We start from the raw sequence: 22,519 nt of genomic DNA, 5'->3' as shown, positions 1-22,519 counted from the left end.
CATAATAATTTTCTATTTTCAAAACTATTTTTAAAAATGTATTTATCTATTTCATATTTTGTTTTTATCTTACTGTACAAGAATATTTTACTGGTTTCATTAGTTAATTTTAATTTTTCAAAGAAAATATTTTCAAAGCTATCTTTTAGTTCTTTTTTAATATTTTTTGAGAATGAACTCTTCTCTTGTTTATTGTTCCCAATGTTGTAGACATTGAATAATCATTTCTGAATTATCGACATTCACTGGTATGCATATTTGACCTTTAAATGATACTTTTCTCATTAGAATTAACATTTATATTTCACAGCTGAACTTGTTATAATAAACATTATTACTAACCTTCAACATATGTCCCATCATTTAAAAACATAAATATTTTCTCATACACAATCAGGTGTCACGTTGAAGTATTCGTACTGAACACAGCTGAACACAACTCACTAACTTTTTGGACAATCATAATGGAAATACCAGATGAATTGAATGCACTACTAGCAGCCATGAAGTTAACTGGAAAAGAACCTGTCTGGAATTTTCCCGCAAGTTCTGACCAGGTGTCAGTACAGCTGACGTGGACCAAGACAAAGGCTAAGGAACCAGAGGCACACTCCAGTAAAGCCAAGCCGGCCCTGAAAAGTAAGCCACCATCCACCAGGACAAGGGACGCCAAGCGTTACAACCAGTGGGTGCAGGCCAAAAGCACTGCTGCAACATCGGCTGAGGTCTTACCACACACCACCAAGGTAGACCAGAACCAACAAACAGAAGCCACAACAGCACGAGATGGAAGCAGGGAGATAGTACCCACAAAGTATCAAGGGGAACCTGAGGGCATTTGCATCAAGACGGACACAAGTCATCAGTCCGTACAACCCCAGGAAGGCATGCCATCGCCAATACTACCTCCAGCCAACCAAAGACAGAGGCAAGCGATGCCGGATCGACTATGACGAGGGATTCGACCTAGACGATCCCGAGTTGCTCCGGACAACACCACCTCACACATCGCCACTATTGATGCCATCTCCAGAGGCAGTTACATCAGCTCTTTTGATCTTGGAACGGCCAGATACGCCTTATCACACTCCTAGAAGCAAAGTAAAAGCTAAACGGTCAGCAGAACCAGACAATAAGTAGAAAGTCCGCAATACCCATAAAGGATAGCCGGACAGAAAAACCCATACATCATCATCAGGTGTTATGTACAGGTGAATATATCTAACTCATATTAACATTTTTCATTTTACTTATAGGTTAGACAAGCCTTGGGCTTAAATCTTCATAAAACATGACCAAGTATTGTCTGACCAATTCAGAACATATTCACACTTTCGAGTGACCTTACAAAACTATCCTTTCCCATTGTAATATTCAAACCTAAATAAGAGTTCACTTTTTATAATGAACTAAATATAATACATAGGTAATGGTCATTTCAATGGATGAAATGAAATAGCACTGACATAGTTTGTGATGGATAAATTGTTTTTCTTCTGCTTCAGGTAAAATTTAATACTTATAGCATATATCTTTAGATTTTTTTTTATTATTAAAAGCAACACAATGTTATATAAATCCCCTTTTTGAAATTTGATTTTTTTTTTATAAATATGAAACTCTCTGTATGAAATTTGAATTCAGACCATACAACATTATATGTTTACTTTTTATAGATAAATTTAAATGTATTGTGTTTCTCCGAAAACAATCCTTTGCTATATATCAGCAGTCTGGCAATGTGTTTTTTAATAGAAAAAGAAAATAATTCCCTCAAATGTAAGGTATATAAATGAAATAAATATCATTTTATTTATCCTTATTATCTTTTTGTGTATTCTATATATGTGTACCATTAAAAAATGCATGAAATTTTGCAAAATTCAAAATATTTTTATTTTAATCTTTGCTCTTTCGTTTCTAATCATTACACACCAGCTCTATTGTTATACTTCACAGTTTCTATGTCTGAAACAAGTGTAAATTGAATAGATCTATTGTTATTACATCCCAGCTCCTTTGGTCTGAGCCAGATCACCCCAGTTTGAGTTTCTTTGTTATGCATGCTTTCCTTTGTTCTGTAACATTTTGGCGGTAATGTCAAATCCACTATAAAACTTATAATCAATTATACGGAAAAGACTATCTATCAAAATTCACGTAGAGAAAATCCAGTGTATATGCTGGGATTCGAACTCGAGACCTTTAGCATATCAAGCCACGACACATACCACTACACCAGGACGACTGGATCAAGTTAAGAGTAATTTGACATACTTAAATGAAAGCAAGATCTTTTTATAAGTGGGCGAGTTGTCAAACCTTTATTCAGTGGGGTTTAAACCTTTTTCGTTAATAACATGAATAAGTGAGTTTTCAGACTGATTGTTCAACTTGATTTTACACTTTTTCAAAAGTGGGGCGAGTCGGTAAACAAGAGAGGGGCGATTTTTTATAAAGTGGCAATATAGTGTGGGCCGATTGGCAAGTGGGGCGAGTTGACATTATTTGACATCTACTCATCGTCTTTGAGGGTCATTAAGGGTATACATCATATAGTAATATATAAAGTATATTATGATGGTTGTGTGGCATTCTAAACTAGATTTTATGAATTGTAAATGGTTTTCCGTCTAATCTAAAACAGCTGGGATGTAAAATAGTTATCCCATTCGGACTTGGTGTGTCAGTGTTAGATCACCATCTGGCCTCCGGCCATCGGGGTGATCTTACACTGACACACCGCGTCCTTGTGGGATAACTATTAAGTAGGCTATTTTCCCAAGGAAAATGCCTAAGGGGATTGTACACTTCGTTAGTGCAGCTATTAAGAGTTCACTTTCATAATTAACTGACAATGAAAAGTCATTCATGTATAGCATTTCATAGTGCATGGAAAACCATGTACTATGAAAATTAGAGGGCAAAAACTGACTTTTCATTGGACGAGAAGGGGTGAGTATGTTCTAAATAATAATCAAATAATTAGCATTTAATCTGTTTTGGTTTAGAATATAATCAGCATTTAAAATCTGTTTTGATTTGTTTAATAATCAATCAGGTGTAAACTAAACTTCAGCATAATAGAAACATTTGTTATACTCATCAACTTATAAGATAAGTTCCTAATATCAGGGTACTGTTTATCGAAACTGTCCTAAGTTCCGTCCTAAGAATTTCTTAGGACAGAATTTAGGATAAAGTTAGGACCGACTTACGACATGTCTCAGCATGCACATCGAAGCTATCTTAGGAATATCTTAGCTAGGACCTCCTAACCGATGTCCTAAGTATTGGCGGAAAAGAAAATACAAATTAGATATGAAAAAATACAATATGATATCATACTTTATCAATAATTTAGTTTTTTTAAAATATAGTTAATTAGAAACTTATTATTAGTGTTACATTAAAGATAATAAATGATTATTGTATAATATTTGTACATTTAAACTGTATAAACCAAAACATAAGACAAAAATAATAACTACGTATTATATAAAAATTTAACAAACTAATTGTAAACTGGATATATAATCGGTAAAAATCATTACATGTTTTTGAGTGAGTTGAATTCGAAGTGTCAAGGTTTCAATATTTAACAGTCCAAAGACAAATCTCGTGCATTTTTCATATAAATCTGTATTATTACAACTATTTTACTAATGGTAAAAAGAATAATACGTGTGAAAATGATCAAAAGGCGAAATTGAATATTTTCTAAAGTTAGGACCATCTTAAGACACCTAAATTGGTATCCTAAAGTTAGGACAATTCCTAAGATTTTCCTAAGTTCACAGTGTAGATACTATTCTGTACGCTATCCGGAAGTCGCGATTTTCGAAGCGAGAACTTTTTGGATAGCATGTGAAATTTGATGGATATACTAAATTAAACGGTAAGTGGATCATCTGTACATTGCTGAATGATTAATTCAGCTGACAACGATATTCTCAAATGGTTTAGAATTAAATTTAGCACATTCATTATTCGTATCTCTGTCTTAATCAATAGATTTTCAAGTGCATCACTAAGGACAATCAGTCTGTGAACCTAAAAATAACCTTTTTACCCTCTTAGTGTACAAATTAACGTAAATACCAGACTTAATTAACTAAATGAAATATATTTCAAGTGGTGGTAAAAGTTTCAACCAGATCTTTGAAGCCAGAAATAAGAAAATAACACTTGTTTGAATTTCTCACTGTACGATCAGTCTCGCTTGTATATTTTGAAACTGTATGATCAGTCGTTATTTCACTGTATTCTAGTAGTGATTTCAAAGTTATTTACGATACATTTAGAAGGCGTCATTTTTCTAAATAACACAAATATATTTCAATAAATTCACATCCTGAAAACTTATATGAAACATGTTTAGCTTAATAGGGTGTACTCGACTTACTACATTCAGTATAAGGATGTTAAATGTTGTTAAAATCTTTATTTCACTGTATTCTAGTAGTGATTTCAAAGTTATTTACGATACATTTAGAAGGTGTCATTTTTCGAAATAACACAAATATATTTCAATAAATTAACATCGTGAAAACTTATATGAAACATGTTTAGCTTAATAGGGTGTACTCGACTTACTACATTCAGTATAAGGATGTTTAAATGTTGTTAAAACAAGAGGAAGGTTTGTTGTATGTATAAGTTTCAGAATTGTCCTCCGTTGTACTTAAAATTGTACAAACGCACAGATTTAATTGTAATACAAAAATGCATGTATTTACACATATTCGAGGCTGTACTATAGCCTATAATTGATCACAAGTACTTCACTTTGTTTTGGGAGTAGACCTATTTCTGTGACCAGTGGCGGATCCAGGATTTTTCATAAGTGGGGGCCCACTGACTGACCTAAGAGGGGGCCCGCTCCAGTCACGCTTCAGTGATTCCGTATATAAGCAAACAATTTTTTTCCCAAAAAGGGGCCGGGCCCCCTGCCCCCCCTTAATCCGCCCCTGGTGACACCCTATTGTACAACACTTTGCGGGGGTTTATAATGATAATGAAGGCCGTCTTTCCGTTCGTTCGTTGGACAGTTATACTATGTTTGGCCGGTTTTGTAAGTGCATCTCCTCATTTACCACTTAATATACAATGGGGTTTCCAGCCATTTTTAAATTGAGAGAGGGTCCAATCCAGGAGAAAAGGGGATTCCAAATATATGTTCCCATACAAATGCATTGATAGTTAAAAAGGGTTTCAATCCGCCGGATCTCCTTTTTTTATCCGTCACTTATATGACTTAATTAATCTCTCCGGATTCCTTATCATAAATTACAATGACTGTATTGTGCACCGTCTATTTCGAACTTAAGTAAACATCTTTTATGGGGGTTCTTTGTATAAGATACGGACTATGCATTATATGGGGCACCTATCAGGTATTTCCAACACCACCTCCTAAACCAATTATTAAAGTTCTGAAATTGCTCCATTTTTAATTAATTAATGCAAATATGCACCTTCTATTTCTATTTTTTGGTGAAAATATTTTTCATGTTTTTATATCTCAAATACGGACTTTGCCATAGCTTTATATTGGGCGTATCTATTTTATATCCACAAATTCCTTCAGACACTTAACTTTATGAATCTTTTTTAGATTCTTTATCATTTAATTCAATTGTGCACCTCTTATTTTCATTTTTTAGAAAACTCACTGTTTTCTCCTTCCGTGATAAGGGCTTTTCCACTACCTTAAAATATTATAAGATCTTCTACCTTTGATATCATCAAAGTTTTTATGCCCCACCTACGATAGTAGAGGGGCATTATGTTTTCTGGTCTGTGGGTCCCTTCGTCCGTCTGTTTGTTCATTTGTCTGTTCGTCCGTTCGTCCCGCTTCAGGTTTAAGTTTGTGGTCAAGGTAGTTTTAGTACACATGTTCCCTATGATATGATCTTTCAAATTTAAATGCCAAATTAGAGTTTTTAACCCAATTTCATGGTCCACTAAACATAGAAAATGATAGTGCGAGTGGGGCATCCATGTACTTTGGACACATTCTTGCTTTTGTATAATTTTAAACTAAACAAAACTGTTGAAAGAAATAGTGCATAATTTGATTTGATTTTGCAATTGATTCGGTGTGTTATAAGGGACGACATCAAAAGTTCAATGAAGGATAAAAAACTTAATTCACATATTTTTTTCACTGATCCCCCCACCCCCCCTCTTAACTTAATTTGGGAAACATTGATTTACCAATAGGGATATATGTAAAAATCAATGTCGGATAACCAAATCTTGCAGCCGTTCAACCCCCCCCCCCCACCCCCAAACTATTTGAATTAAGTTTTTTATCTTACATTGATCTTTTGATGTCGTCCCTTATTGGGTGGTACCCATTCACTATACGCAACTTTCCTAAACTTACCGTATATTAATAAAACTAGGGGAGGGGGGGCTAGGATGAAAAATTGAGTCCTGCTTTTTTTTTTATTTGTAATCTCTATCCTGCCTTTTTATTTTTCAGTCTATTCGGTCCTGCCTTTTTTTTCTTAGCTAATCCTGACTTTTTTACAACAAATGTCATCCTGCCTATTTTTTTGGCCAAGTTACTCATCCTGCCTTTTTTTTTAACTCAAAATCCTGTTCTGCCTTTTTTTGCAAATTTCTTCTTAGCTCCCCCATAAAAATCAAATGGTAGCTCCCTTATAGCAAAATACATAACGGGAGATAAACCTCTAGATGAGAGACATGCATTTTTGATTTATAAATAATAAGAAATATGTGAAATGAAAAACCGTAAACTTAGATGTGGGTCTTCCATTGAATTCGTCGAGAAATAGCTATCCACGAAACTACAATTTTCAACAATACATTAATGAGCCCGACTATAAAATTGCTACACAATGTTGTAAAGCTTTGAACCATTAAACCAAATATCCAAATTATGTCCAACGTTTTTAGGACGATTTTTTTTAACACGACGAGACATACGACGGAAAGTGATCCCTAAATTTCGCATCTGCTTGCGCAGTCGACGTAATAACGCTACAAAGTCCGCATGTACATGCCGGTTCATACGTATATCCAAAGTATAGAAAAAAATTGATTAGAGAAAATGTTTTTAGTGTATGCGAACCAATTAAATCGATGACTTGTGTTCTCTTTTTTAATCAAAACTGTCTTTCTTGTAGGAAAATGGTTGACTCTTTTATTGTAAACGCGGTAGATGAAAGCTTGGAAGTAGAAGAAGAAGAAGTGGAAACAGAACCATCTTTCATGCATTGTTGCACTTTTTGTAGCTATTCCAGTAAATACAAACAAAATGTGAAAAGACACACGCAAAATGCCCATGCTCCAAATAATGCAGAAACTAAACATTTTACAATGTACTTGTGTGATCAATGTGGCATGGTTTTTAAGACAGCTAGTGGACTAAATTTTCATTATAAGGGTAAACATACTCAAGAGTTTAGGTTTAAGTGTAAAGTGTGTGACAGAGGCTTTAACACGCTCTGGAACTATAGAGGGCATATAACAACACATGAGCCAGTGCTTAGACACCGATGTGATGTGTGTGACAAGACTTTTGCGTACAAAGAAACATTGAAACAACATATCACATCCGTTCACACTAATGAGACAAGTATCATCATATGTAGCAAAGAAGGATGCGGAGCTTCATGCAATTCACAGAAATCTTTAAAGGAACATTTCCTTGCAGTACATGGTGGAAGAGAACTCAAGTGTGATTTATGTGGAAAATCGTATAAGTGGAGATCAAGTTTAAGATACCACAAAGAACATGTGCATTGTTAGATTGATTTTTTACACTTCGTTCTTGTTTATTTATCACATTGAGGTCCTTTACTGACCATGGCTATTTGTTATTTTTTTATTTACAATTGTACACATTATATGGCAGCATTTAAATTTGTTTACATTTGTTGTGTTTGATGTTTTGGAATAAACTTTTGGAATAAGAACGCTAGTGTTTCTTTACACTCACCTAAATAATTTACCACAAAGAACATGTGCTTTGTTAAAATCATTTTTTATACTTTGTTCTTGTTTATTTATCACATTGAGGTCCTTTACTGACCATGGCTATTTGTTATTTTTTATTTACAATTGTAAACATTATATGGCAGCATTTAAATTTGTCTACATTTGTTGTATTTGATGTTTTGGAATAAACTTTTGGAATAAGAACGCTAGTGTTTCTTTACACTCACCTAAATAATTTACCACAAAGAACATGTGCTTTGTTAAAATCATTTTTTATACTTTGTTCTTGTTTATTTATCACATTGAGGTCCTTTACTGACCATGGCTATTTGTTATTTTTTATTTACAATTGTAAACATTATATGGCAGCATTTAAATTTGTCTACATTTGTTGTATTTGATGTTTTGGAATAAACTTTTGGAATAAGAACGCTAGTGTTTCTTTACACTCACCTAAATAATTTACCACAAAGAACATGTGCTTTGTTAAAATCATTTTTTATACTTTGTTCTTGTTTATTTATCACATTGAGGTCCTTTACTGACCATGGCTATTTGTTATTTTTTATTTACATTACAATTGTAAACATTATATGGCAGCATTTAAATTTGTCTACATTTGTTGTGTTTGATGTTTTGGAATAAACTTTTGGAATAACAACGCTAGTGTTTCTTTACACTCACGAAACTGATAACATACCATCGCATGATAAACTTATTTTTTTTATTAGAAGTTTAGAGCTTCTGTTCAACTGGGAAAATGATGTGTTATTAAGAGTTCATTCAAGATTATGATTATCACACCTGGTTGAAAAGGGGGACAACATATATTCTAGTAATACAAATTATTTTCAGTGGCATATTTCAAAATTCTATGAAATAGATATATTCTGCAAATATTGCTTTAACACTATGTGATCATGATGGTGGCATATATTTGCCCCTAATTTTCACTTAGTTTAGTCGTCCTAATGACATGTAAAACATACTTATATATCTAACAAGTACACTAAAGTAAGTGACAAGTAGACTTAACTAAGTGATAAGTAGACCATATAAAGTTACAAGCAGAATTTGTTAATTGACAAATAAACTTGTAGATACACAAATCGACTTGTCAGGTAACACTTGTCTTCTTGTAACTTAATTAAGTCTACTTGACGCTTAATTAAGTCTACTTGCCACTTTATTAAGTGCACTTGTCAGATATATAAAAGTCGTCATAATTGGGCAAAAACACTAAAGAAATTTTGATTTTCGACAAAATAGTTTCATTTTATTATTTGACAAATAACTTAATTAACTGGCAAGTCGACTTATTTAGCTTATTAAGACGACGCAACTAAGTGACAAGTAGCGGCAGATATATGCCACCATAAACAACACCATCAAAAACAATAAAAAAAAAACACAAAGGTATGCATTGTAATTCACATAATAATTAGGCTCTTAGCTTTACATTCAATCGTCTAAATAGTCATATAAGCATTTGATAGTGCTTCAAGTTGTGATTTCATTTTCAGTTATGTCCAATCCCATTCTTACATGAGGTAATATTTTGGACTCATCACAACGATGATGCTGTCTTATTGGTCTTGCACCTCTACTTGACATGGACGGGTCACTTATTTCTCCCCTTTTCCGCTTTCCATAGGATCTTTTTGCCCTTTCCGGTGAATCAAATGTGTGATTTCTGTAATTGATAAAACAAAACAAAATTATAAAACAGATGATTGGTGAATATCTTAGCTGTTCATTACAGATCTTTTATGATCTATTTTTATATCAAAGTGACTGCGTGTTCGTACCAGCTATTTATACGTCGATACTTAGTGGGAAATTTTGAACTTAACCAAACTTGTCTAATTCCTTCCTATTTTAGTTTGTCCCAGTCAGGTTAGAAAATTGGTTCAGGCATGTGGTTGTCTCTTTTTGAATATGAATAAGAAGATGTGGAATGAGTGCCAATCAGACTTCTCTCCATCCAAGACATAATGGAAATAAAGTTAACAATTATAGGCTTCTATACGGCCTTCAAAACGGCATTTGCTGACATCGAAATCTGTACTCACACAACCATGTTGAATATTTAGATAAAGTTTTAAATGTGTTTTATTTTTGATCAACTGGATTATTTTGTCGTGGCCATTTATTAGGCTTGTTGCATAGATTGGTTACCCTTCTGTATTCAAGATGATTAAGGGCTTGTATATATCGTTAAATCTCTATCTTTCCACATAGTCTGTAAAGTACAAATCCATAGTTATGACATCATAACAACAACTCATAGTTTATTAATAATGAGATAAAAAAAAGTCATATTACTGAGATGATATCTCATAAAGTTAAATATTATCTCATATAGTGAGATAGTCACAACTCTTAATTATATAATGCACTCTTTTAATCATGAAAAAAAAATCATGATAATTTACAACCATGCAAATACATCTAGTATTTATATGAGATACCATATTAAAGTTATGGTACATGTATATCATCTAATACTTAATAGATATGAGATATCATCACATAGTAATGAGATAAAACTATGAGGTTTCAATTCGTTATTATGAACTCTTTCAAATCTGTGACTTGTTATCTCACAATAAGCAGAGGAGATAACTCATTATTGTGAGATAGTCATGTTATTAAAAGAAAGTGGTTGCAACAATATGTTTCTGTATAAAGGTTTAAATAACTTGCCTTGGAACGATTGATTCTACGTATGTTGGTGTTATGTAAGGTATATTCAAACTTGTGATTTGCTGCTTTTCTAACTCATGTACAGGGTAAACCTTGGCTCGACTGGTGTGCATGGCAAATTTCCTAAAATTGATTTTTAAATTACATATATTAGACAAAAGCAAGTACTTTGTTTTAATGTTATTTGTGCAAATATATGACCGTTAGTATTCTCGTTTGAATGGTTTTACACTAGTAATTTTGGTGCCCTTTTAGCTTTTTGTTCGGTGTGAGCCAAGGCTCCGTGTTGAAGGCCGTACAATGACCTATAATGGTTTACTTTTATAAATTGTTATTTGGATGGAGAGTTCGTCTCATTGGCACTCACACCACATCTTCCTATATCAAAAAAACAAAATAATCAGTTTGACTCAAGTTCACATCCCTTTTATACGTTTCAAATCGTTTTTTGTTTTGTAAAAATGTGAGACTGTTAGTTTTTCCTGTTTCAATTGTGTTTAACTGGTCATTTTGGGGGCCTTTATAGCTTGATGTTCGATGTGAGGTAAGACTCCGTGTTGAAGGAAGTACTATGACCTATATTTTTAACTTTAAATACATTGTGACTTGTATGGAGAGTTGTCTGATTGGCACTCATACCACATCTTCCTATTTATATGAAGTTAAAATTTGAAAATAAATAAACCTATAAATATATCCCTTCCATTTTTGAAAGGTTGAAAATATGTTTTTTTTTGTGTCTAAACACACTTACCTATTGGGATCAAGTCTTGTACCAATCAGGTCACATGCTGTTCTTATTGCTGCTGGTACATCATCTGGTCTAATAATACCACTACCTTTAGGGTCTAAGTCTTGGAACGCCCCAAAAAAGTTCTCAGCTTCTAAACTACCCAATGCTCGTGAGTTATAACTTCCCGACTTAACAAATGGAATGATCTGAATTCGGCGTTCTATATTTGTTAATAAACCCTCAAACATTATATGTGGTATTCCTTTCACATGCAATCCAGGGGGTGGAAACTGCATGAAGTTAATGTCCTTCAAAAGCCAATCTCTAAAGCGGAGTCTGCGTTTAATTCTATCTATAACATCAATTCCTGGGTCATCTTCAGCCGCATACCACTCTCTTATCAGCCGACAGAAAAGGGCTTCATTAAAATCCCCATTTGAATGCAAAGCTTTTTCTACGTCTTCAGAAAAAGTTTTTTGTGCGAATCCATTGCTCTGTTTGTCAACTAAATCCTCGACTAATGCTAGGCTAAGGCCACAACCATTGACATTGCTATTTTTCGCAACTTTGATCCAAGCTTCTTTTTTTATCCCACACGCGTCTATTCCAGTACTACAGCACTTCACTCTCGCATTCACAAACAAGTGATGACAGTCAAGAAGATTGAACTGATACATGTATCGTTCTGGAATGTATTCAGGCATTGAATACCATGTCACGGCTTGTTCAATTCCTGAAATAAGAGTTTTCTTGGCAAATGGAGAGTGTTGTTGCCAGTCAGTAAATCTACCAGGAAAAATATGTTCGGCATAAATAATGTTTAGAATATGCTTTGGAAATTTGTCGATTTCTATTATACACATCTTCTTTAGTGAAAGCATCTTTTTTTCTTTTTTCTTTCCTAACAACTTTTTTTTGAGAGACAATGGAGAAGAAACACATTGAAAAAGCAATTCTATCAATTTAGCTTTCGGCCATGACAAGGTAAATTGGATACTTTCAGTCTTCAGTTTCTGTGATATGGTTCTCACACAAATTTGTAACTCATGCCTCGTGAATTTCTTGCCTATTCCATCGTGCAATTCAAAATAGTTTGCAAAGTCTTCAACCTTCAAACTTTGCCACTTTATAGCACTCACTTTTTTATCTAAGACTATAGCTGACAACATTCTTTCAAAGTCAGAAGCTGTTAGAAAACTCATAGGACTGTCGTTCAGCTCTGTAGATGTAGCAGACGTATCTATCGGATCAGAAACATCAACTTCCATTGATTCTGTTATTTTTTCTGATAAATTATCTTCAAATATATCATTTAACGAGTCTGTCATATCTAATGAAATGTGAGTACAAGTGTCTAGTTTTGAATTTGTACAAACACTGTCTATTTCAGATATCATGTTTTCATCAACTGTTTCCGCAATCTGTGGTGGCAGCGCATCTAGTACAGTTTTAGAAGTAGCTTCTTCCTCTTCTACTTCAGTTGATTCTTCATTTAATGAGATTTTCGATCTAAGAAATTTCAAAACGTTTGGAGATGTTTTGTATAACCTTGAGTCTTGTCGGTTGTTCTGTGAAACTATGAGAGAATAAAAATTATTATGTTCCTCGTTCTTTCGGAATTTTTGTTCAACTAAGGTCTGTTCTATCAGTTCATTTAAAGATTTGGCTTTGACTATGTTAGTGTTTTTTATGCTGCGAACAATTTCTGATTTACTCATTTTTTTCGATTCTCTAAAAACGTCTTTCTGTAACTGAAGAATGGTGAGTGGGTGTCCATTACTCGATCTAACTGCCAACTGGGACCACTGTCCATCAAACGAGACAACAGGTGTATATAAGCCATTAAGGTAACATCTTTGCAAAGTATCATCGATCATCTTTCGCATTACAGATGAGGTTAAACTGTAACCCTTCATGCTGAAACCGACCGGGGTTGAGTGTTGCTTCTCTCTCTCGTGAATTCGATCTAAATCTGAAATAAGAAATATAAGTACTTCGCTAGCAAGGTGCCTTTCAAGCGAGTACGCTTGGTCTAAACAACTGTTGATTTCAATCGTTGTCATCTGTAAAGTTGTAACATCATGTTTGGTATGAGGTTTTACTGAATCTAAACAACTTGTATGACAATTCCGACCTATCTTCTCACTTTCCACTGATGAATGTTCGTGTTTACATTCTCTATTTACTTGACAAGATGGGATTTCAGCCAGAAACTGTACTTTATTGTCACAGTAGGTTTTGATTTTTTCTTTTATTGTCTTTAGTTCATCTGGTAGTTTTTTTGGCATTACTGGCTTCTCAGTACCGTATATTGTTTTTAGTTTTGCCAGTATTTCATTCCACAGCTCTTCGTCAAAGTTTGCAACACAGACGGTTGTACTATCGGTACTGTAGCATAGGAATAGCAAGCTACTTGCATTCAATACATACATTTCAGATAAAACCTGTATCACGTAATACCAAGGCATCTTGTAATAAACTGGAGTTGTATACAGTTTATTTGGATAGGGACACTTGATTTCTATAGCAAGAGCAACTGCATCAGATGGCTTGTAGTTTTCTGAATTAAAGTATCTAGCACTACCATCTGGACTGACAATGAGAAATGTTTCATCTTTGTCACATACTACCTCACAACCCTCCTCCACAAATGAGAAGTTCGGATAAAAGATTGGCAATATCTTAGAAACAAGAGTTCCTATGGCATTAATTTCATTGTCGGTTCCATATTTCATTCTCTTTTGGGCATCCTCCGAAAAATCTGGTCTGTCTTTTTGATGAAAGACGTATTCAAAATGTTCTTGTAATTTCTTAAGTCCTGACAATCCTAGTGCTTGGTGAGCGGTACTTCCGGTTACTTTAGCGGTTTTCCTAATAGAATGCCATTCATCTGATCTTTGTTTAATGAGTGACGTGTTTAAGTTTTGGATATCCCCTTCGACTTTCAAGCCAGTCAAACAGACGTAATTCTGCTGAATTGATAAATCGCAAGCGTCTCCTTTGTTATAAAATGTTTGAACACCATTACAGACGGAAGTTGCGTGGCCTACCGAATCAATTACTCTCAATAGTCTACTTATGCATAAGTCTAGCTTAAATATGAAAGTTTTTATTGCACTTAGAGCATAGGAATATTTTGCTTTCATAGCATCATTGATACACGTAACCTTTAGCTTTTCTAGAGCAATTACCTTCGACTGTTTCACTGTTCGCAATTTTCGCAGTCTTTGACTTAAATTACAGATCATTTGTTTTGCTACTCTTGAAATATCATTTTTCAGGTGTTCTGGTGTATGATACAAATCATAAATATCTCTTTTTTCAATCTTGTTTAATATTTCAGTGAAGTCTTCTACAAGCTTCTTGTCTATGCTGAGTTTGTCTTTACAATCCTGAAGAGTTGGTGGACCTTCGTATCCCCAAAGATTAACATCGCCGTATACTTGATTTTGTGCGCCATGGTTTATTTTCTTTCCATCTACGCATAGTTTAAATGTCTTAGAAAGACAGCAGCTATCATCATAAATCAACTCGATCATTTCGTCCAATATTCCAGGCTGTATGTTTTTTAGTTTATGTGATAACTCGGTGCTGTCTAGATATTTTCTATCTGGAACTGCGAAGTTGATAACCGATTCATCTGGCTTTGTATGACCTTTGGCTTCCTGACCTTGGTTTTTCCATCCTGCCATAAAACGGAGAAATTTTCCTTTAAAAAGTTCATGTCCAACTTTCCAGAACTGTTTAACATCTTGTGAATATCTCATTGCATGTGTGTTACTTTTTGAGAACCATTCAACGACGTCTGAGAAAAGCAGGAAAGCAATGTTATTCATAGGAAGCTTGTTCTCGTTTATCAATGTATGGAACTTCACATACATATCTTGTTTATTGCAACTTTTCAAATTTTCAAGTACTGTAGGAACTAACTGTAAAATTTCTTTTAATAACACTTGATCATTTGTGTTTGTCTCATTTAGATTTATGACAGCCGAATCTTCAGTCTGTGTATGCCTTGTTGACATTTCCGAACTCGTAACCATACTTTCATGATCATTGGCGGAATCGTTACTGCTATTTACGAGAATATGGCTGTTATCTTTAATTGAAACAGAACTAAGTTTTTGTGTTAATGATATGCTTTCAGTGTCATTCTGTTCAGATTCTGTTCCACATTTCTTCTTTACAGGTGACAACAGTTCCGAAGAAATGTTACATATATTAAGTGTGTATGATTCACATTGGGGAATTATGAATTTATTGTCCTTCTTAATTTCAGCAGGTATTATCTTGAAGTTTTTAGTTCGGACATTTGTAGTAGATGATGAAACACGTGTTGCCACTTTCAACTTTAATTCTTCTGAATCATGACGAATTATGCAATGATCTACCATTTCTGCAAAATTTCTTGACCGTACATTTGTACAATAAAAACACCGAAACTCTGTCATTGGATTATCCTGAAAAAGAAATATATCTTTCGTATACTTGAATGCATTACAGCATTTAGAATCATATTCAAAACAGTGTGGTCCTGGCCATTGATTCACGACCTAAATTATCCCATTGACTGGGACAGATTTGGTGAACGTTTGTCGGTAACAATCACTGCTCACTATGTACTTGTTAAAGACACTGAATCTGTGGGGTCACATAAGGTTCTCAACACCTAAATAAAGTAATTCGAAAAACTAATCCGGAATAATTATTACGATGTGTTGATTTATATCAATAATAAATCAAAACATAAAGGTTATTCGTGAATAATTTTTCGAATTATTTTATTATTAAAGGCGTTAAGAACCTATGGTGACCACACAGTTTAAATTCTATAATAAGTAAGAAGTGAGCAAAGGTCGTTACCGTCAAAGGTTCACTTAATCTGTCCCAGTCAATGGGATAATTTAGGTCGTCAATCAATGGCCAGGACCACACTGTTTTGAATATGATTCTATATTGATTTGAATTTAACATGTTCATTTCATTACCAATTTTCAAATAACAAAGTCAGTAGATATTAATAATGTGCCTCCTTTTCACCCCATCCCAAAGTTTTTCTCAGGGTCGACTAATATCAACGTTTAACCTGAATGTTTCGGCGGACGGTGTAAATAGTCTTTTAAAATGTTATAGCTAAAAAGATAACTGCAACTATACACTATTACAAAGTCCACAAGTAAATCAAGTATTGCTTTTTAGGCGTTTGATTTTAAACAAGACTGACGGAACAAAAATACAATTATTTTGCAGTCTACAAAAATCATCATATCTATATTTATATTGTCTGATGAACGATATTACACTGCAAAGTTCCCTGGACAGTTCATAATATCATATAAATACGTAGATACCTTCAAATTGCCTTTGTTTTTTTCTTCAAAATCACGACTGGTCATACAGTAAAAATATTTGAAATCGCTACTAGAATACAGTCAGTTATGGACTGATCGTACAGTAATTTATTTTGGGATCCTCAAGGAAAACATATTTTTTATGGGAAATACGAATGTTCTACTTAAATACGAAACGAATATTGAAACAGTATATATTGAACTTTAAACTGATGCAAATATTTGCAATAAAATGTTATTTGTTTTGTACTACGAGAGCAAAATTGGCCATCGATTTCACTTTTTTCTCTGAAGTTGGTATGATGCACACGTATATTTTATATTCTACTGCATGTTTTTGTTAAAGTTACACATATTTATGATGCTTTACATACCTTGAAGATGTTCAAAGCTCTTTATAGGTATAGGTGTAAACAAATGACGAGAAAAGTCACCGTAGGCAAAACCGTCCTGTTGGCCAGTTGGTAGTCATCGCTTCGAAAATCGCGACTTCCGGATAGCGTACAGAATAGTATCTACACTGTGAAGTTGAGACATATTTGATAAACCCACTTAGGACTAAGATGTGTCCTAAGTTGGTCTTAGGACACGTCCTAATCATAAGAGAGCTTCGATAAACAGGCCCCAGGAGAACAAATATAATACAGAAGGAAAAATATTCCATGACATAATTTCCGCAGAACAAATATTATTATAATATTGATTCCTTCAGGAACAAATATTATTAGGAACAAATATACGTTTGTAAATTTAAGAACTATGAACTAATATGAGCGGAAAACGTAAAAATGTGAGCAGTGATAATACATTAAGTGAATCGGACATTAAAAAGACGACAAGGAGAAAACGAAAAAAGCCAAAAAGTAAGAGTAATGAAGTGAAAAAGATTGAAAGTAACATTGAAGGTAAATTGAACAAATCGAGTACACCCAACACACCCGTTATGTCAGATGTAACAAACAAAACACTGGTCATCCACATTCATCGCAAATGGTGCAAGATCATAGCTTGTTTTACCCGATGAACCAGCAGTTACAATATGTCGCCCCATCACAAACAATGCAACAAATTCAACCGCAATATTGTTCAACTCCAAACTCATCCTATCAGTCAACTATGCAACGAATGTCACCAACTAGTATGGCACAGAAACCTCCGTGGGTTGACGATTTATTTTTGAAAATGGAAAAATATTGACAGTAGGCTGAATAAACTTGACAACACTGAATACATTGTGAATAATATGAATAGTAAAGTGACTAAAGTTAAATATGAAACACAGATTTTAAGTCAGAGATTGGGGAGGTTGAACATGCTACTCAACATTTCAGTGATTGCTTCGATGATCAGAGAACAAAAAAATATTAGAACTTGACACTAAAATCAAAGAAGTAAATGATAAAATCAATTCACAATCAGAAAATGTAAAAAGTTTCAATAAACAAATATCTGAACAAAAGAACGAAATTGACCTGACTCGAAAAAAGGTGAAGGACGAAAGCGTTAAAATGAAAGAAGAACTTATGATTGACATACAGATGAAAGAAATGAAAAACAATCTTGTTTTTTTATAATATACCTGAGATGGAAGGTGAAGACTGTGTTAATAACTTACATGTTTTTTTTCAAAGAAAATTTGAATATAGTAGAAAATGAGAGGAAAATAAACATAAAAAATGCTTCCAGAATTGGAAAAGAGGGGGACAGAATCCGCCCGTTATTGGTGAAGTTTTCAAACTATTTTCAGAAACAAGAAATCCGTAAAAGCGCTGTTAATCTTAAAGACACGAATTTTGGTATATCCGAACAATTGCTAGTTGAAATTTTGAAAAGAAGAAAAAATCTACTGCCGAAACTTAGAGCACTTAAAGAAAACAATATAAAGGCATATTTTGTGAGAGACAAACTGTTCGTAGCAGGTAAAGAATCTGTTGGTCCATAGGATACACGCAGAGAGCATTCTCGAAATATCAAGTGTTTAAGTTGGAACATTCGTGGTATTATTTCTTGTATCGATGACAATGACTTTTTAAATTTTGTTAATGATTATGATTTATTATTTCTTTGTGAATCATGGTCAAAGGGCAGTAATAAGCCACACTTAAATAATTTTGAAAATTTATCGTCATTTGGTAGATGTAATAATATAGGGGTCAGAAACGAGGGTGGAATATGTTTTTACTGTAAACCATATATTATGAAAGGTATTGAAATAGTCAAGGAAATTGAAAATGGTATTTTATTGATAAAGTTAAAAAAGGATTTTTTTTTCATAATGATACTGATATTTACATATGTTTTGTGTACATACCCCATGAGAAGTCCTCATATTATAATGTAAATGACTGTGACTTTTTTGAATTAATAGAAAATATTGTTTTTGAGTAAAGAGAAAAAGGAAGTATACTTGTTTGTGGTGATTTTAATAGTAGAGTTGGGTTACTAGATGATTGGCTAGGTTTTGATAATTTAGATAGATATGTTAGTAGTGTAGTGCATGATGAAAATCCCATTACTCCTCCAAGATGTTCAAAGGATACAACAGTAAATAAGTTTGGTCGAAAGCTTGTCCAAATGTGTCATAACACGGGTTTAACTATATGTAATGGTAGACTACGAAACGATATGGCTGGACAATTTACATTTTGTACTTCAAACGGAAGAAGTGTGAATGATTATCTGTTAACTTGTCCATGTGATTATAAATTGGTTGAGAATTTTAAAGTTCTGGAACATAATGAATTTTCTGACCATTCGCCTTTATTTTATGAAATTCAGACTAATCGAACGTATGATGAGGAACATTCTTCAAACCATTATACATATTTAAAGTGGGATAATGAGAAAGTTAGCGATTACACGCAAGCATTACGGGAGAAACAAACTAATCTGTTGGAACTAGTAAACAACATAAATGACAATGAGAGTGCGAACAACGCCGTAAATGTGATCACCGATGTTATATTTAAATGCGCGCTTACTGTTTTTGGTAAAACATCTGTTCAAAAACATTTAAGTAAACATAAACTTAGTACAAATGATTGGTTCGATCACTCATGTAAACTGTTTAGAAGTGAATTTCACCAAGCACGGAACCGTTTTCAGCGCTACCCAAGCAATCCCAATAGACAATTATACGTGTCAACAAGAAACGAATACAACAAAGTTAAACGAAAAGCGAAAACACGATATAAACGTGTACGTGGACAGGACCTAACTCGATTGGCTAAAGTGAATCCTAGAGAATTCTGGTCAAAAGTTAGACCTAAGGGTCGATCTAGATGCGCGGCCGATGCAAAAGACATTTTTTAACATTTTAAAAACTTTCTTGGTGCGGAACCTGGTGATTTATCAGAAGAAGTTAAAACGTTAATAGACAACATTCGTTCGGAGAATCTTCACTTAGACGATTTAGATAACGAATTTACTGAATCTGAAATTGAATCTGCTATTAAAAAACTAAAGCGTGGTAAAAGTACAGGAACAGATGAAATCAGTGGAGAAATGTTTTTATCAGATTCTCAACTATTTTCAACATTTTTAACAGTTTTGTTTAATAAACTTTTTGAATTTAGTATATACCCCGATAATTGGATAGAAGGAATTGCTATACCTGTACCAAAGAAAGGGGATCTTTCAAACCCTAATAACTATAGGCCAATCATATTGATTAGTGTATTTTCAAAGATCTTTACTTCAATTTTGAATAATCGTTTACTTTGTTGGGCCGAAGATAATGAGATTCTTTTAGCAAACCAGTTTGGATTTCGTCGCCAAAAATCAACTGTCGACGCTGTTTTTATTCATCATGGAATAATATCAACAACCTTGTCGCAAAAGGAAAAACTGTATTCAGCATTCGTGGACTTTTGTAAAGCTTTTGACAATGTCGACCGTCGCATACTTTGGTATAAGCTTTTCAATAGTGGAATTAGTAGCAAGTTTGTTTCCATGGTGCAGTCAGTATATGCAATTGTGAACATTCGCGTTAAATGCGATGGATTACTTTCAGATGTTTTTTGTAATAATATTGGTGTAAAACAAGGCGAACCCTTGTCTCCTCTACTTTTCATATTTTTTATAAATGACATTGCTGATGATCTACGTATGAATGATAATAGAACTAGTGATTACATAAGCCTTAATGGATATTTGATATATTTGTTGTTATTCGCTGATGACACTGTGCTATTTGGAAAAACACCGCAAGCTCTCCAGTTTCTTTTAGATAAATTATTCGTCTACTGTACAAAATGGAAAATTGGGGTTAATAAGGATAAAACAGAAGTTGTAGTTTTTCGTAAAGGATGGCAAAGAGTAAACCATTCATGGCATTATGACAATACGGAACTAAAAGTAGTCGAGCACTATGTATACCTTGGAGTTCTTCTACATTACAACGGTAAATTTCAACAAACTCAAAAACACCTAGCGGGACAGGGAAGTAGAGCGCTTGCAGCATTGTTCAACTCATTAAGATCTAATTATATTTCACCAGAACAACAATGTGCTATGTTTGACAGTCTAGTTATGTCTATTTTAAACTACGCCTCTGAAGTATGGGGTTTTCATCATGCAAAAGAAATCGAAACTGTACATAAGAAATTTTGTAGATTTGTTTTAAAAGTACCCAAAAACACGCCTGTCTGTTGTATTATTGGCGATCTTGGTCATTTACCTATGTATGTTACTAGGAAACAAAAGTTGTTGAAATACTGGGTTAATATTATAAACAAGAAACCAGATATTGTATATGAAATATATCAAGTTCTAGTTGCTGACTGTAATAATGGTAAAGAAAATTGGGCCACAAATGTTCGTAATTTACTTTTTCAACTTGGATTTAATTATTTATGGTATGCACAAGAGAATGTTAATGTAAACTTTGACATTTTGAATGAACGTCTGTTAGGTCAATTTTATCAGAGCTGGCGTGAGTCTGTAGAGAGCTCTGACAAACTAATATTGTACAAAATGATAAAAACAGGTTTTAAGATGGAACAATATGTATTGAAAAATATCAATGTTAAAATGTTGTCTTTATTAAGATTTGGTGTATTAAAACTAAATATGGAAACTGGTCGTTACATAAAACAACGAAGGGAGGATAGAATTTGTAAATGTTGTACTATGCAATGTATAGAGGACGAATATCATTTTATTATGGTTTGTCTAGCATATAGACAGTATAGACTTCAATACTTCTCAAAACATTATCATACATGGCCAAATATCAACAAACTGTATTCACTACTACAAGTTCAAACAAAAACTGTTATTTACAATTTGATGTGTTTTTTGCGTGAAAGTTGGAAACCCAGAACTTTCATATTAACGCAGTTATATATGTGCATCTAATTGTCTTTTTCATTAACAAAATGTTCATATTGTTAATTATGTTCTCTGCAGTTTTGTATACCTATGTATTAATATAAATTTCATGTTGCTTACACATGATAATGTCGTATTTAAATGTGCTATAGCATAATTGTGCTTATTGCAATAAACGTATTTATCTTATCTTATCTTAAATATACGTTGACATGTAGCGAGCCGGGATCAGGAGTAATTAGGTGAATGAATGAATGAATGATTAGGTTACATGTTTATTTTTAGGCAGTGGCTATTTTGTCGGCTCTGATTAAAATATCTTAATTGATCCAAGCCGGCAAAATAGCCTATTTCTGTAGAAATGGTTATTTTGACCGGTACCAGAAATATAGTGAATTTGTTGCTGCCGCTTGAAAATAGAAAAAAA

At 33.6% G+C, this 22,519-nt stretch overlaps 3 protein-coding genes across 3 annotated transcripts; 2 read left to right on the top strand and 1 right to left on the bottom strand.

The window, feature by feature from the left end:
- Positions 1-391: 391 nt before the first annotated feature.
- LOC139491248 (uncharacterized) lies at positions 392-22,281 on the top strand. The gene is made up of 2 exons (XM_071278775.1): positions 392-1,211; positions 17,474-22,281. Exon 1 carries the CDS (start codon positions 465-467, stop codon positions 951-953), a length of 489 nt encoding a protein of 162 aa, XP_071134876.1. The 5' UTR covers positions 392-464; the 3' UTR covers positions 954-1,211; positions 17,474-22,281.
- Positions 7,162-7,782, top strand: LOC139492782 (zinc finger protein 57-like). The gene has a single exon (XM_071280933.1). The coding sequence runs from the start codon at positions 7,162-7,164 to the stop codon at positions 7,780-7,782; it is 621 nt and encodes a 206-aa protein (XP_071137034.1).
- On the bottom strand, positions 9,472-15,941 carry LOC139492781 (uncharacterized). Its single transcript, XM_071280932.1, has 3 exons — positions 11,432-15,941; positions 10,678-10,800; positions 9,472-9,664 (listed from the first exon to the last, which is right to left on the bottom strand). The coding sequence occupies exons 1-3, from the start codon at positions 15,859-15,861 to the stop codon at positions 9,472-9,474; spliced, it is 4,746 nt and encodes a 1,581-aa protein (XP_071137033.1). The 5' UTR covers positions 15,862-15,941.
- Positions 22,282-22,519: the final 238 nt, after the last annotated feature.

This window comes from Mytilus edulis, chromosome 10, assembly GCF_963676685.1.
Source record: "Mytilus edulis chromosome 10, xbMytEdul2.2, whole genome shotgun sequence".
In the NCBI taxonomy this organism is placed as follows: domain Eukaryota; kingdom Metazoa; phylum Mollusca; class Bivalvia; order Mytilida; family Mytilidae; genus Mytilus; species Mytilus edulis.
The sequence above is the reverse complement of the archived record's forward strand: the minus strand, read 5'-3'. Positions and strand labels throughout refer to the sequence as shown.

Coding starts and splice junctions, on each gene's coding strand:
- LOC139491248 (XM_071278775.1), top strand. CDS start 465: ATGGAAATACCAGATGAATTGAATGCACTACTAGCAGCCATGAAGTTA.
- LOC139492782 (XM_071280933.1), top strand. CDS start 7,162: ATGGTTGACTCTTTTATTGTAAACGCGGTAGATGAAAGCTTGGAAGTA.
- LOC139492781 (XM_071280932.1), bottom strand. CDS start 15,861: ATGACAGAGTTTCGGTGTTTTTATTGTACAAATGTACGGTCAAGAAAT. Junction 10,801..11,431: donor ACAAGACTTGATCCCAATAG/GTAAGTGTGTTT, acceptor AATCAATTTTAG/GAAATTTGCCATGCACACCA. Junction 9,665..10,677: donor GTAGAATCAATCGTTCCAAG/GCAAGTTATTTA, acceptor TATCAATTACAG/AAATCACACATTTGATTCAC.